Here is a 16,723-nt window from a genome sequence, read left to right as displayed (position 1 = left end):
CCTCCTGAGGCATAAAGCAGAGCCTCTACAGGAAAGGAAGCCACGATATCGTAGAGAAGTCTTGGCACGTTTGGAAAAATACTTGGCTAAAAATAGCTGGAATAAGTGAAGGGAGAAACTAGCCTGGGGATTGGAAGAATTTTTTTTAAAAAATTCTTTTCTAAATGCTTGGCTTTGCCTCTGCACTGGTGAAACTTCTTAACTTGTTTTCTGCCAGTGTACTTATGGGATTTCTGGTACAGGAGGAAAAAAAACTTCAACCCTCTCCCCCCCAGCTGTTTTAACTCTTGGTTTGTGCTCTGATCGTTTGCAAGCCCCTTTTGGTATTGCTGAAGTAATTTGGGGGTTTCTTGGATTCTTCTGTTGGCTTTCTGGTTGCTGGCACAAATGTGCGATTACTAATATTTTCCAGGCAATAAAGAGCCTAGCAAGAATCCGGGCGGATTCTTCCAGGGCTTGATGCTTTTAAAAAAACAAATCTGTGTGTGTGTGTGAAAGACAGAGAGAAAGAGACATGGCAGCCTATATCTCTTATTTTAAAATCAGAAATGGTGATATGTAATTGAAGTGATCTAGTGAACACACGCTTTTTCAGAGTTTTGGCTGGCTCAGATGATCTTTAAAATGTTTGCTGATATAAGCGTAATTCTCACTGCATTGGTAAGCAACTTTGGGCTGGGGGTGGGTTTATGTGAATGAATTATCCTCCACTACCACCCCAAATTCCCACATGCAGAAAGCTAGCATTTTAGAGAGAGCGCCAGGCCAGCACGCTTTCTCTCTGATCCCCAGTGTGAATTGGTACAGCCCAAGTGGTGGTACAGCCCAGTGTAAAGTGGTACAGCCCAAACCAAAGGTCCCCCCCATCTCAGTGTGCCATGTTCTAGAGAAAAATAGCATCTGGCTTTGTTAAAATAAAGAGGATGGGATGGGAGAGTGTTTGGCTCCCCACTCTAGAAAGGGTATGAGTTTAGGAAAAATGCAAATTTATCACAAATGCAAGTGGTCTTATTTGCCAGGTTTTGGTCTATAAAAAATATTGAAGCCTGGACGGAGTCTTTGTGTGCATGTGTATTTCAGGTGTGGATCCTGGAGGAATCTGACAGATCGGAGACAGGTTTACCTGGGTTTTGGTTGAAGTCCAGAAGAACCAGGCTTTCAGCCCCCTCCCCCAGCCCCCTTCTCCCCAGCACAGAATATGGGTTTGCTAGTTAGTCCATTAACCTGCCGGCTGATTGACAACTCTAGGGATGATGTCCAACGTTGTATGGTGCAGAATCAGATACAGAAGAAAAAAAACGACCAGTGTCTGCATTCCATAATGGCATGTCATTTTTAACAAAGTGAAGATATTCTGGAAAGGAAGAGGAACTGCTATTACAGTAGCACCCAGGGGCCTTCGGCTAGGGGAGGGGGCATAACTACAGCTTAAGTGAGATATGCTATGACTGTGCTTTGGAAAGGAAAAGGAAAAGAAGACCAGGCAGCATAGTGGCACAAATTTAAATGTGGATTGCAACGCTGATACATTTTCCAGGGGTATGGGCAGGTTAAGGTAGTAGGGTTGACAGTTTGCAAGTGGGAGTTATCCCGTGACCCTTTAAATCAACCGATTAAGAAAGCAGATCCGGCTTCTCCCGTCCATTCCTTCACCAGTCCTCCCCACCCCACCTACTGCAGCAAGCAGAACTTTGGGGAAAGATACAACATTAGAATCAGGGTAGCATTAGAATCAGGGAAGGGACATGCAAGAAAAGCCACAGTGGCTGCATCTCCCACTAATCTGGCATTTTTAAAGGGACAGAGCCGAGGTACATAGAGCGTTAAAGATCAAATAATGTATCGGATACAGTGGACCTCAGTTTCCCACTCTCAGATGTAGGTTCCGTAGCCTGCATTGGGCCCAGAGAAGAAATCGCCTGTTTTTTCAGGGGTTCCTTTTAGCTCTTCTGTCATCGTGATGAGAAGATAAGAATGCAGAAGATTAGTGCGAGAGAGCCAGGAATTGGGGATTATTGCTTGAAATTTCAGTGCCTCTTTATTACTTCTCAGAAGTCGGGCACGCACTAAGCAAAGCTGAGAAGCCAGACCCTATGAAGCAAGAAGGATTATTGCCCTGGAACTGAATATCCCTTCCCCTCTGTGTTTCTGAATGTGCCACGGAGTTGCTTTATCCTGGCCTCATCCTGGAAAGTGCTGGTATGGGCCAGCTTAAACGGAGGTGCACTTGGCCCTGCTGGGTCTGGGAGATGCAAAGGGTGGCCGCTGGAGTCTATTCTGCAAAGGGATCAGTAGAAGTGATTGGTGCATGCCTCCCTCTCTTGATATTTCCATGCTTGAAGAGTGGCAGCATTGAAAAGCATTGCTTCATCATGTGATGGAAATAGCCTGCCTGTTTGAGCTTCAGTGGCCTTTTGCACAGGCATGTCCTGCAATCAGCTGGTGTCTGCGTGCATGTCTGAATGAGCAAATAGGGCGGGCAGAAAGCATTAGAGGGGCTCAGTGGCATAGCCGAGGCTTCACATACAGGAAGTTCCAGGTTCAGTCCTGGTAAAAGGATTTCAGGGAGCAGAAATTTCAACAAGCCCTTCTCTGCCTGAGTCCCTAGAGAGCTGTTGCCAGTCCGAGGAGAAGGTGGCATACGGCAGAGCGGGTGTGTATGTTTGTGTGTGTTCATTTTCTCTGTGCTTTCTGTAGGGTTTGCAGATCAAAGGGGAGTCACGGGCCTTCTGAAATGAAGCCTCTGTGGAGGATAGCATCATCAATGGCTGTTAGAACCTCAGTGTTCAGAGGCAGTATATCTTTGAGTACCCATTGTTGGGGGAAACAACAGTGGGAGGCTTTGGGGTACTAGATGGACCCTGTCGAGCTTTTCTCTTTTTGTAGTCTGCGAGATTGGGGGTTTTAAAGATAAAACAGACCTTTCCCCAACGACTTCTTTTTAAAAGTAATGCCCAGTTAGGCCCCTTCTTACCCCTGCCTGGAGTGCCTTGAGCTGGCACTCATCCGGTGTTTTCTCAATCTTTTCTCAGTAGTATAAACCATCCCTTCATCTTTCCTGAGTTGAGTGGCCTGGGATCTAACGAGGAACTTCTGGAGGGTGCAAAATAGTAAAGAGTCCAGTAGCACCTTTTAAGACTAACCAACTTTATTGTAGCATAAGCTTTCGAGAACCATAGCTCTCTTCGTCAGATGCATTTGTATCATAAGCTTTCGAGAACCACAGCTCTCTTCGTCAGATGCATCTGTATCATAAGCTTTCGAGAACCACAGCTCTCTTCATCAGATGCATCTGACGAAGAGAGCTGTGGTTCTCGAAAGCTTCTGCTACAATAAAGTTGGTTAAAGGTGCTACTGGACGCTTTACTATTTTGCAACTGCAGACTAACACGGCTAACTCCTCTGGATTTTGGAGGGTGGTGTGCTCGTGCGTTGTTAAACTGGGAAATCCATTGTCTCCCCTGATGACCGAGCTTCCGGTCCTGACCCTTATCTGTGCCATCTGCCCAATCTCTCTTGCTTTCCTGCAAGCCTAAAGCATGGTCAAAGGGGGAGGAGGGAGGACATGAGCCGCACAAGGGGGTTCCTTTGTTTTAATTCAAACGAGGACAATGCAAAATGTGCTGATGGGACGGTTCCTATTGACAACGGAGAGGCGAGCGGAAAATTAAATGATTCCTGGGGCTGTTGTTTTCAGGCCTTGCTTGGGAGCCCAGGGCTGTCTGGCTGGCCAAGACTGGGTGGACTCTTGGCGCGATCCCAGCAAATGTCAGCTGCCTTAGACTGAGTCACACGGCTGGTCTTCCTATCTCTGGGTCAGCTACCTGACTGGCAGCGGCTCTCCAGGATCTTGGGTGGAAAAGGGTCTTTCTTCAGACCTGCTGCCTCCTGCAAACAGACCTGCCAGGGATTGAGTTAGAGGGGTCCGAAGGAGGGTTTGGGACGTTGAATCCCGAAGTAATCCATGCTGGCTGCTCTGGAGTTTGTCCCCCCCGCCTTTTTTTGGCCTTCCCTTTTCATATGACTCTATGGCCCAGTACTTTTCTAATCTGGTATTCCCCTCTCATCGTGGAGCCTTCAGGTTAGCCTGGTTTAATCTCTTTCCCTCGGCTGTCTTAACTGGCTGATATAAGGGTATCCCCTATAAGGAAAGAGTTTCTTCTTGCTCTTATAATGAACCTGATTCTGTTCAACATATCCTTCTTCATTGTCCCCGTTACTCCTCTTTACCTCACCATCGGATTTGCCCTCTTTTGTCTTCTGCAAAATCCACAATTGATAACGAAATTATTTTTTTGTTATCTGATAAGTCCCCCGAAATCACTGCTTCTGTTGCTGAGTCCCTCTCACGTGTGCAAGTTAAGGGTAGGAGTTTACAGTACTTAGACCGTACTGTGTACCTTTTTATTGTGTTTTTTAATTCTATCACGGTTCTTGACCGGCTGAGATTCCATATTACCCTCTTGGTACCTACCTTTCATGGTTTTTTAAAACCTTGTTTACCGTATTTTATGCCAATAAAAGGTTTATGGTGATACGATGATATAGTATGAGTTAGAGGGGATGCGGCTCAGTGGCGGAGTATCTGCTCAGCATGCAGAAGGTTGGCGTCTCCAGTTTAAAAAGGATCAGATGTTGTGAAAGAGGGTTGCCAGGTGCAGCCTGGGAAATTCCTGGAGACTTGGGGGAGGTGGAGCGAAGTTTGAGGAGGGGAGGGGCCTCAGAATGGTGTAATGCCATAGAGCCCACCCTCCAAAGCAGCCATTTTCTCCAGGTGAACTGACCTCTGTCACCTGGAGAGCAGTTGTAATTCTGGGAGATCTCCAGGCACCACCTGGATGTTGGCAACCTTACCTCCACCTGAGACCCTGGAGGGCTGCTGCCAGTCAGCGAAGACACGATTGCCCTCGATGGACTAATAGTCTGATCCAGGATAAGCAGGCATGTGAGCCTGGGAACTTCTGTATGCAGAACATCACTCTCCTGCTGAGACCCAGCGCATCCGGAAGCAAGAACAGTCCTGCCAGGAGCATCTAATGCTGACTTTCTGTTAGGGTTCCCAGCTCCAGGTTGGGAAATTCCTGGAAATTCGGGGAGGGAGGGTGAATCCTGGAAAGGGCGGAGTTTGGGGAAGGGAGGAGCCTCATCAGGTTATAATGCTAGAGCCCACCCTCCAAATCAGCCATTTTTTTCTAGGGGAAGTGATCCCTGTCAGCTGGAGATCGTTTGAAATTCCGGGAGATCTCCAGCCGCCACAGCTACTCACGTGAGGGTTTAATGGGGTCAACAGTAAGTAGTTTCCTCTAGTCTTGTTCTCCTGCTAAAAGCTTCATTGGCAACTGTCTTTGCTTGGGATATTGAAAGGTTTGGTGAAAGCTGTCTGTTGGCAGCAGGGCGGGATTGGTGAATGAGTGCTTCCCAAAGAAGCTAGGAATATGAACCGGAGACCTGGTCAGACACTTCAGTGTTTAGAACCGGCCTGCAGCAGCTGTAAACCATATAATAGGAACTCAAGAAACTAGCAACTTGCAATAACTCCTCCGCTCGAACTGGAAATTACCGAACGTACAAATGGCAAATTCAGATTTTTGAAAAAAAAACAATGTTCCACTTCAAAATCGAGCATTCTAAATTGGATTGCAAATGCTTTGTACGTGGATGTTACCTTGTAGCTCAGAACTGTTGCTGACTGGCTGGAGCCCTCCAGGGTCTCCGTCAGAAGAATTTTTCCTAAGATCTGCTACATAGGTTTTCTTAAGTGGACTTGCTGGGGATCGAACCAGGGGACATGCTGAGCCACAGCCCTGCCCACTTGGAGTCTACAGCAGGGAGCGGAGGAGGCGGCCATGACAAACGTTCCTTTGCATGCCCCCTCATTGCCTGGTATTTCTCACCACGTGTCGACGCATCTGATTTGTTAGGCTGGCGCCTACGGGGTCCTGGGCTTCCCTAGAACGAGGCAGAATGGGATGTGGGCTGCCGAAGCGAGTCCTGCTTCTACGTGTGGCTGATAAAAAATAACATTTTGCAAGTGGAGGCGTCAGTAATTGCGCTGAGCATTTTTTAGGACCAGCTGGGGTGTTCCGCCGAAGCTGGTGGGCTGCCGTGGGAAGGTCAATTTGTATATTTTCTTTATCAGCTTCTGCTCAGATTGGGCCTCGGTTTCCCCAGTCGGCTGCTTAAATAGGACACAAAGGTTAGGGAGATCGGTCTGTGAGCTGTAGACCTTCAGGTCTGCTCAGTGGGGTGTGTGTGTGTGTGTGTGTGTGAGAGAGAGAGAATGCACAAACCTGTGGTGAGGGTATCATAGGTCTGTTGAGCAAAACCAGTGTAATGCTTTCATGAGACAAAGGTCTTTCTTAATGCCTAAATCTGGAATCTGGGTGCCGGAGCTTGAACTTGCAACCTTTTGCACGACAAACGTGTACTGTACCACTGAACCACAAATCCTCCTACTAAGAATATCAAGTGGAGGAGAATCTGAGTAAATAGTTACAGGGCTGTGCCTGTGGTTGTACAGGACATGTGTTGAATTCAGCATTTGGTGCAGAAGGCAGCTTCCCAAAAATCCCAGTAAGTGCCCTCTTCCATTTTGGAACACTACCAGTTTCTTTACCCTGGTTAAGACTTCAGGAGTGTGCCAGGGCCTTACATGCTTCCTTCTACTTCCTTCTGCACAAAGAGCCCCTCTTCCCCTTCCTTTGTCAGCATTAACAATGATGAAACATTGTCTGCATTGATGCTAACCAGGGTTAGCTTTTTGCCTGGGCTTGAAGTCAGGGTTTTCAATGCACACCCTGGGAACAGATGTCCATGTTGAATAGTAATCATTGGTTAGGGCCAATCCAAACCTCATGCTACATTCATTCTGAAAAGGGAATAAGGGGTAAGGAATTCACAAGCCAGTGACTTTCTCCCAGTTGTTGAACCATGGATAAGAGATCCGCAACATTAAACATGCCCAGAGCCACACAGGTGGAAAAAAAGTAGCAGGAGGGGCTAAGGGGTCTGGCAATGTGCAGGAGGGGTGTCAGCCCCAAGGAGACAGGTTTGGAGGTGGGTGGCAGGCACACCTATTTCATTTTTGTTGATACATCCTTTGAGAGTTAGTCAGCTGTTCGGCGCTGAGTGGGTTCAAGAACAGTCGGCGAGTCGCACCTTCAAACCAGTGGGCTTACAATTCTACAGGGCACTTGTTAGAACAGGTTGTCACAAGGATGCTGATGTGCACAATTGTTCTGCTTGACGTGGTTGGGACGCCTCGACTCGTTTTTCTCCCAGAGGGATGTGAGGCAGCTGCCAGAAGAGCAATGAGCTGTGATAAGATAACGTGGGTGATATTATTGATCTGTAATTTCTTTGAACATTTTCTGAATGGAAACCATCGAAGACTGAGTGATGCTGGAGCTGTTTTCGAGGGACAGGGGAGGTGAGTTCAAGGAAAGGCAGGTCTGACTGAGAAGTTTTAGGTTTCACCATAGAGTTCTTCCAAAATACTAGAGCATCCGACATGTCACTTCCACTTTTACCAGAAGTGGTGTAAGCGCACTAGTGTGTATTCCTTCCTCCCAGTGAGATGGGACGTCTGGCATCCCTATCCACTGAGGACCCAAAGTGGTTCGCAACATCATTCTCCCTCTTCCGTTTTTATAATATTGGGCTTATTGTGTCCCTCCCCTGGTGGGTTTGCTGCCAAAGGATGGCAAGTGCTTCTGAACGCCCTAAAACACGTTATGCGCACGTGTCTTTTAATCGTTATTCTTAAATAACAAGAGATCGCTTGGAAGGCCCCAGCTGGGACATGTGAAATGCAGTAACCAGATGGCCTCCCTCGCTGCATGGCTACCGTATCTTAATATAAGCGTCATGAGGAGTTCAGAGGGATTTTCTTCGACTTGCTCTGTGGCTTCGTTTCCGCCTGTTTAATGCCTTGGATTTTTGCTGGGATTAGCAAGATGTCTTTACCTCGGAACTGGAGGAAAGCAGGGATAACAACAATAATATAAAAAGAGTCTGATTGTCTTTGTGGTGGTTTCAGAGCAGGGTGAAAGGGGAAAGGGCCGTATTTTCCAACTTCTGTTTGGCCTGGTGCTTGGCTTTGAAGCATAGTCTCACCTGGGCTGTTTAGCCTGGCTGGCGTCCTCCCCGTTTTTCATGGCACGTTAACTAAGCTTCTTCATCTGAAATAAAGAGATGCTCTGAAAACCACACTTAACGTACTAACGCTGGGCTTGGAATGTGGCTTTGAGTAGCAAGGCTGCCTAATTGTGGCTTTAAAAATTACTGGTCATCGAACAGAGCTGTGGACTGGACTGAATTGGTCATGGGGTGGAGATCTGGTGGGACTGGGCACATTAGTGGGTGGAGGCTAGAGGACCGTGATGTGCACTCAATACCCCCTTTCGCCATTCAGAATGGTTTAATAGATGATAAACCAACCGTAGTTGGTGGAGTGGCCTACATTTGGATGATCACATTTAACCAAGTTAGTTTAATTAAACCATGGTTCGTGTAACATCTAAGCCGAACCATTGATTTGCAAACATCCAGGCAGAGAAAGCTGAACAAGGCAGCTAAATGAAAAGCCTCTCTCCCTGTGATGTCGCGCAAAACTCATGCGAGAAGACGCTGTCTTCCGCGTTTTTTTCGCCATGTTGCGCAGCGTTCCGGATGAAGGTGAGTGGTGTGGAAATGGCCCACATTGCAGGCATGCTAGTGCTTATGGTGGTCTCCTGCCTTTCTGCACTCAGATACATTTCCCCATGTTGTCCAATGAGGTCTATTCATGTGTCCACCGTGGAACCCCTGCGTAAGCGACTCAAGGATAAGAGCTAGATCTCAGAAACTAAGCAGGGCCGGTCTTGGTTGGTAATTGGATGGGGCGACCTCCAAAGAAGACCAGGGTTGCAGAGGCAGGGAATGGCAAGCCACTTCTATTAGTCTCTTGCCATGAAAACCCCACCCGGGGGGGCGGGGGGTGTCACCATAACTCGGCTATGACTTGAGGGCACTGTCCACCAACTGCATATCGTTCCCGTCCTACAGGACATGAATAATCCCATTGTGGTGGGTTTTTCCCTGCCGTTCCTCAATTCTTTGTTGCAAATGCTTCTCTCATTAGGTTTATCTTTAAACCGTGTTCAGCTTCTGAACAACAATGATAAAACTAGGATATCACGCTGACTAGCCAGCCCGATGAGGATTAAATCATGATACGGTTTTGTGAAAATTCAGATGTTACAGGGCTGGAGGGAACCTTGCCAGGGAGGGCTTCTGGGCATTGCTTCCAGTCCAGCAGTGACCTGGCAGGCGTTCTGCCTCTTACCTGGCTCTTGTTTATTTTCATAGGCTACAGGATCTTGGCGGTTGAGCTGACATCCTTCAACACGCAGCCCGTGGTGCAGGAATTTCAGCGTAAGTGATGGAAGAGGGGGGCAGGGATGGGGGAGGGCAATCTCTTCTCCAGACCCTTTCCAGATGTGGCCTGCATAGCTTCAGAGGTGAGATCTGGCAAGCGCTGTCAAGCTGTTCTCTGGGCTCTGGAGTTTTAACAGAGAGGGAAAATGTTTCAGCAATATTCCTGTGGCTTAGAGGCACTAAAATGTGAGCTGCCTTTATTATGATTTGGGCTGTCACCTCATTAAAGAAATCTTAATTAATTGTCACTTAATCTATTGATCAGTTGACCAACAGTGCAATCCAAAGCAGAATAGTAAAGAGTCCAGTAGCACCTTTAAGACTAAACAACTTTATTGTGGCATAAGCTTTCAAGAACCACAGCTCTCTTCGTCAGATGCATCTGATGAAGAGAACTGTGGTTCTCGAAAGCTTATGCCACAATAAAGTTGGTTAGTTTTAAAGGTGTTACTGGACTCTCATCTATTTTGCGACTACAGACTAACATGGCTAACTCCTCTGGCTCTAGATCCAAAGCAGAGTTACTCCTTGCTAAGGCCATTGAAATCAATGGATTTAGACTGGGGTAACTCTGTTTAGGATTGTGCTGTAACTGCTTAAAAGCACATATAGGAAATACATTTTTTATTTTTAAGGCACGTATTGTTTAGGGATTATGAATGCGTGTGCTAGGGGAGATATCATTTTGGAAGAGTCAGCCCCCTCTCTCACACAAGTGCACAACACTCCTTCACACATGGGGCTTGCCAACTTATTTGTTTTATGCAAAAACACTTTTGTGCTGCCTTTTCACCCAGTTCAGGGTCCTCAAGGCAGCAAAAACTGAAACAAAACATTAAAAGATTTCAGACAATAAAAAGGATTCAACACAATCAAAGCATAAGGTCCAGTTTTTATAGGTGCTTATATTAAAAATAATTGTATAGGTGATTAAAAATAATTTTTAAGTTCTCAAAAATCTCCTTAATTAATCAGGGACATGTTTTGAGTCAATCAACCAGTGAAACATTGGAGACCTAATAATGATTTGTAATATAATTCTCCCAAGAGAGATGGCCAATGGGTTTCTTGCCAAATCCTCCCTATGTTATCTTTGGCCGTGGCAGTTTTCAGAGTTCTCCTCACCCCCCGCCATGAGATAGGACAGGGGGAGAAATTTCCTGTTTCAGTGATTTGTGTAACTCTGCAACTTAGATGGTTCTGTCCAGGGCTTTTTTTCTGGGAAACGAGGTGGTGGAACTCAGTGGGTTGCCCTCGGAGAAAATGGGCACATGGCTGGTGGCCCCGCCCCCTGATCTCCAGACAGAGGGGAGTTTAGATTGCCCTCTGCACTGCTCAGCGGCGTGGAGGGCAATCTCAACTCCCCTCTGTCTGGAGATCAGGGGGCGGGGCCACCAGCCATGTGACCATTTTCAAGAGGTTCCGGAACTCCGTTCCATCTTCTAGATAAATCTGGCTTGCAAGGAATTGTTGCGTTGCCCCAGGCACTGTGTCGGTGTGCAGTGTGCTCTTGCTCTTTTTGCTGGCTCCGATCCACGCTTTCCCTGCCAGCAGCTTTTGTAAAGCTTTTTCTGCTTGCGAGACGGAGGGAAGGCAATGTTTCCCCTCCCCCTGAAAGCGGAATGAACGTCAGGATGCTGCTTCTCCCTCTGCAATTTTGCTTTTTGTGGTGATTACTCCTGCTGCAGGTGCTGACCTTTCCTGCATCATTTCCTCCACCAAAACCCTCCACCCCAGGATTGAGTGGAAGAAAATTTCCGGCAAGGAAACTACCTATGTTTATTACAATCATAGGATGCAAGGTAGGAAACTTATCTGACTTTCTTTTCGAGGCTCTATGTGAGACCGAGGGGAGCAGATGGTACATTGATTAATTTTATGTGTTTTAGGGGATTTATATACCTCTCATCAGCAGGGAAACAATCTCAACCCACAAAAATATATTAAACACTGTTGAATTACCAATTTATAAAGCAACTTATAGTACGTCAAAAAACGAATGAGCAGTGTTACGACCCCTTTCTTTTTCTTGGGTAGATTTGGTCTTTAAGCCTTTTTATTCTTGCCCCCTCTTGGTAGATTGCTGCCACCAGGAATTACATTCCAAAGTAACTTAAATTTCTCCTTTTAGTAACGTGCCCAAGGGTCAGGCTTTTTTGTGGTACTATGTGGCCTTGAGGAAAGAAATGGGATATAGGAATGACAGATACTCTGGGATATTTAAAAAAAAAGTAAACTTTTATTTTTATAAGAAGCATACCAGTTTCATATTATTTCTAAAACTTGATGGTTTCCAAAGAGTGGTTCTCAGTTCTTAAAGTTACTTCACTTAAACCCAGTCACATAGATCTTCTCTCAGGCTTCACACACAGTTTGCCTGTTTTTCATATTAATTTCTCTCTCAGTTATGAGTAAGACCTATTCTCAGGCGCACACACAGTTTGCCTGCTTTTGATATTAATTTCTCAATTACAAGTAAGACCTTTTCTCAGGCACATACACAGTTTGTCTGCTTTCTCCTGACTGAATGTTCTTTCAGAAACACACAGTTCAGGCTACCACACAGGTTATAATTCTCTCAGACAACATACACAGGCTCAGGCTGCACACAGCTTGCCTCTCTTGCCCTGACTGAATTTTTTCCATCCACTCTCAGTCTAAAAATGCCTTCACTCTGCCCACACTCTCAGAGCTAAGCTACAAGTGATGCCTGACACAGGTTGGACACTTGCCAGCTTCCCTCAAGTTTTGATGGGAAATGTAGGCAGCTTGGCGGAATGTTGGACAAGTGACAGTTCAAAGTCCTTTGGACAGCAGGCAGAGAGCCAAGCGGCAAGACCAGGATGCCTACATTTCCCATCAAATCTTGAGGGAAGCTGACAAGAGTCCAACCTGTGTCAGGCATCACTTGTATCTTGGCTCTCAGTCATCAACCAATCATCTCACTCACTCATCCCTCTGTTTCACCCCCACTCTTCATCTATACCACACCAAGCATTTAAACACACATACACACATTTACTTAAGATCATTACAAGCAGTAAAACGGGGAAGCAGAATTTCCAGTGCAATCAGTCAGGTGCTTGAATTAAAAAATATAATTTACAGTGCAATTCTAAGAACACTTTCCTGAGGGGGTAACCCTCAGTATATAGACTGGAGTAGGAGTCTGAGTAGACCTGCTTAGAAGTGGTCTCTTAACCTGGTGCCTGGTCAGGCACCAGACAGGTGGACAGCTGTGAGGAGAATGTTTCAGAGGAAAGAAGCCCCTACAGAAAAGATCTTGGCCGTTTCCACACTACTCACCTTCATCTGGAACGCTGCAGAACGTCGCAAAAAAACGCGTAAGATAGCATCTTCTCGCACGAGTTTTGCGCGCCATTGCACGAGAAGACGCTATCTTCTGCGGTTTTTTCGCAACGTTCCGCAGTGTTCCGGATGAAGGTGAGTAGTGTGGAAATGGCCCCTTTCTGTGGTGTGTGTGGGATGAGGTAATCCTTTAAAGTACCCGTTACATACTGTTTAGAAAGTCATAATCAGTGCTGCACATTGTGTTCAGAAGCAGATAGCCTGTGTAACTCTTTTTACGTCAGTGACACTACTCCTGGAAGTCCAAACTTGTTAGCAGCCTAGCCATTGCATTCAGAATCAGATGGCTCCGAACAGTGTTCAAAGGCAGCCCTGTGCAGAGTGCCTTGCAGTAGTCCAGTCTAGATGTGATCAGAGCATTGGTCACTCTTCCCCATCCACATTCATTTGCAGCTTAGCCTTAAAAAGCAGCCAATTAGGAAGGGAAATGTGGTTTGTCATAGTTATACTCAATCACCCACTGTCTCAGTTTTATGTTCTGCTCACCTGTTGCAACCTGGGAGCTGATTGTTCAGTGAGATGTTTGTATCCAAGCTCCCATGGATGCTGTGTTGAGCACGATTACAATCTTTCTCTCATCTTTACACTGCTTTATTGCATCTGTCCATCATTGTCTCCAATTTTTAAAAGGCACATAGCAAAAAGAGGGAAAAAAACTGTTTGAGTTGAGATTTACTGTTTAGGTGTCTTCCTTTGGTGTCTGCCCATGAACTCAGCTACTCTTATGATCAGTTCCTATCATCAGTTTTAGAACAGATGCTGCTGATTCCATAGGTGCAAAAAAAACAGTTGAACCAATGTCTGTCTTTTAAGGGATGCACCTATTTGCATAGCCACATACAAGTCAGTCTATTCAGTGACCTGACAAAGATCCCCTGGAGCATTTTGCTGGTAAATAAGGAGGTTTAACTGTCAGACTGGGCAAAACCAGCCCCTAGTTTGGTTCTGTAGCGCAGGTGGCTACCATGCAGATACGAAGCTGCTCGATGCAGTGCTGTGCTTGAGACAACTTCGCCAGGGATTAGGAACTTGCCTTGCATGTAATCAAGGGAAGCCCACAGGTGGGTCATCAGGCAGTGCTTAAGGAAGGGGAGAATGAAAGTCAGAAGAGGAAGTGGCCAGATGTAATACACAGTAGCCTAAAGAGGAGGAACAGAAAACAGCTTCTTGACCTATGGTTGTTGTGGATTTTCCGGGCTGTATAGCCGTGGTCTTGGCATTGTAGTTCCTGACGTTTCGCCAGCAGCTGTGGCTGGCATCTTCAGAGGTGTAGCACCAAAAGACAGAGATCTCTCAGTGTCACAGTGTGGAGAAGATGTTGGCAGGTAATTTATATCTACTCAGGAAGGTGGGTTTGGGCTGAGTCATCCTGTAAGAGTTTCCCAGGGTGTGGAATGCTAATGGAGGGAGGCTTCCACACTGTGACACTGAGAGATCTCTGTCTTTTGGTGCTACACCTCTGAAGATGCCGGTCACAGCTGCTGGCGAAACGTCAGGAACTACGATGCCAAGACCATGGCTATACAGCCCGGAAAATCCACAACAACCATTGTTCTTTGGCCATGAAAGCCTTCGACAATATAGCTTCTTGACCTCTTCAGCGAAACCAAAACCAGACATTTTTCAGGTGCTACTGACAACTGGGCACCTACAAGTTTTGCACCCCTCTTTGATTTAGCTAGGCAGTAAGTCTGGGAGGGCCGAGGAGATGGTCAAGTGGTGGGGGCACACTCAGAGCTCACCATCCATGTATCCCTTCTGCCTTTTCTTAGGTGACTGGGGAACCCGGGCTCAGCTCCTGGACAGGACCTCGCTGGTTATCCATAATGTGACCCGTGCTGATAAAGGCGTTTACCGGTGTGAGGTGGTGGCGCCCGATGATGTAAATATTGGAGCTGAGATCAACATCAACCTGACAGTTCATGGTACAGTCCCAGACACCTTTACTTGTACCAATATGAGCATGCCTGGCTGCCTTCTCCGGGGTTTCATTTGGCCCACGGGAAACTGATGAAAACATGAGGTCAGACCCTTAAGCCATCTTAAAGCTTTCCACAGTTCTGGGCAGAGGTCTTTCCCAGCCCTGATACTTGAAATCCTTTCTTTACAAACAAACAAACACAACTAAGAGATGCCAGGGACCTTTTTGGCCGCTAGTGATATGCTCTGTTGACCCTTAAGGGCACAATGTACGGGATGAAGACCACACATCTCCTTCTATCCATGCAATGCAAATTGCAGGCTCCTGCAGCCTCAATTTGCCTTGGGGCCATATTGCCAACCACCAGGTGGAGGCTGGAGTTCTCCCAGAATTACCACTCATCTCTAAACAGAGACCAGTTTCTCTGGAAGAAATGGCTGCTTTGGAAGGAGGTATACCATAGAGTCTAGGAAAAATGGAAGTCTCTCCCCAGATAAAGGTTGCCCCCTGTGCAAGGACTGAGTCATTACTGACCCATGGGGGGATCTTGCATCACGACGTTTTCATGGCAGAATTTTTTACGGGGTGGTTTTGCCATTACCTTCCCCAGTCATCTGCACTTTTCCCCCAGGAAACGGGGTACTCATTTTACCAATCTCGGAAGGATGGAAGGCTGAGTCAACCTTGAGCTGATTATCTGAACCTGGCTTCTGCTAGGATCGAACTAAGGTTATGAGCAGAGCTTGGGCTGCAGTACTGCATCTTACCACTCTGCGCCACGGGGCTCTGCACTACAGGGCTCCCCAGGTACCACCCATAAATCTCCAGGAATTTCCCAAGCCAGAGTTGACAATCCTAGGCCATCTAGGGAAGGGAGAAGGAGTTTAATCTTTGATTTTCATTTTCTGTTATAGAGGCTTCCCTGCTCTGCTGTTGGTAATTTAATGCACAACCTCAAGGTAAATTGAGGTTGCACCAGCCAGCAGTTTGCTTTTCATAGAGATGAACAAGATGTGTGGTCTTCCCCTTTAAGGGATACTGAAACACCTGGAGGGGGTTGACTGGGAGTAAAAAATGAAACAGAGTGACTGAGCTGCTTCCCCAACAGTGAAACCCGTTGCTCCTAAGTGCCGAGTGCCCCTGTCAGTGCCTGTGGGTAAATCTGCAAGCCTGAAGTGCCAGGAGACAGAAGGCTTCCCGGAACCAACTTACAGCTGGTACCGCAACTCTGACTCTTTGCCGGCCGACTCCAGATCCAACCCCAAATTCCAGAACTCTTCTTTCACTGTGAACTCAAAAACAGGCACTCTGGTAAGTCTGACTAGGGAAGGTAGAGAGAGGATAGGTGGGCGGTTCATTCTTTGAGCAGTTTTGAATTAGATGGTTGTTGCTTCTCCTATCCACAATTAGTATCTGTCAACCAGTTTGGTGTAGTGGTTAAGAGCAGCAGGACTCTAATCTGGAGAGCCAGGTTTGATTCCCCACTCCTCCACTTGAAGCCAGCTGGGTGGCCTTGGGTAAGTCACAGCTTCTCTGAGCTCTCTCAGCCCCACCCACCTCACAGGGTGATTGTTGTGAGGATAATAATAACACACATTGTAAACTGCTCTGAGTGGGCATTAAGTTGTCCTGAAGGGTGGTACATAAATTGAATGTTATTATTATTGTCATTATTATTATTATCATAAGCAGAATTGCACCCTTCTAAGTCTGTTGGGAGTCAGTGGGCTTAGAAGGCTGCAGCTGTGCATAGGATGACATTTTAAAGGTGCCTAACAATGCAGCCCTGTAGCGAGTTACTCTAGTCTGACTGTCCAGGATTACACTATTAAGTTTTCTTGAATTCCATAAGTGAATTTAATTAAGTGAAGAACTTGTTTGCTCTGAATATTCAGCCAATCTTATCCAGTTGTGCAGGAAACAGAGATTTGTTCATTCTCTCCACCCCAATAATAAATTTTACAGCTCTCTGTAGCATTTCAACAAAGCCCTTTTCCTTGGTATTAGACAAGAGGA

At 46.5% G+C, this 16,723-nt stretch overlaps 1 protein-coding gene across 1 annotated transcript in view; it reads left to right on the top strand.

Moving 5' to 3' along the window:
* JAM3 (junctional adhesion molecule 3) overlaps positions 1-16,723 on the top strand; it is a 54,524-nt gene that overhangs the window by 26,687 nt on the left and 11,114 nt on the right. The window contains exons 3-6 of the mRNA XM_054998004.1: positions 9,349-9,414; positions 11,106-11,219; positions 14,559-14,711; positions 15,816-16,018. Of these exons, the coding sequence (XP_054853979.1) occupies positions 9,349-9,414; positions 11,106-11,219; positions 14,559-14,711; positions 15,816-16,018 (536 nt within the window). The remainder of the gene's footprint in view (positions 1-9,348; positions 9,415-11,105; positions 11,220-14,558; positions 14,712-15,815; positions 16,019-16,723) is intronic.

Source organism: Eublepharis macularius, chromosome 14 (assembly GCF_028583425.1).
Source record: "Eublepharis macularius isolate TG4126 chromosome 14, MPM_Emac_v1.0, whole genome shotgun sequence".
Lineage (NCBI taxonomy): Eukaryota > Metazoa > Chordata > Lepidosauria > Squamata > Eublepharidae > Eublepharis > Eublepharis macularius.
Note: the sequence above shows the minus strand (reverse complement) of the source record. Positions and strands in the feature narration are given on the sequence as shown.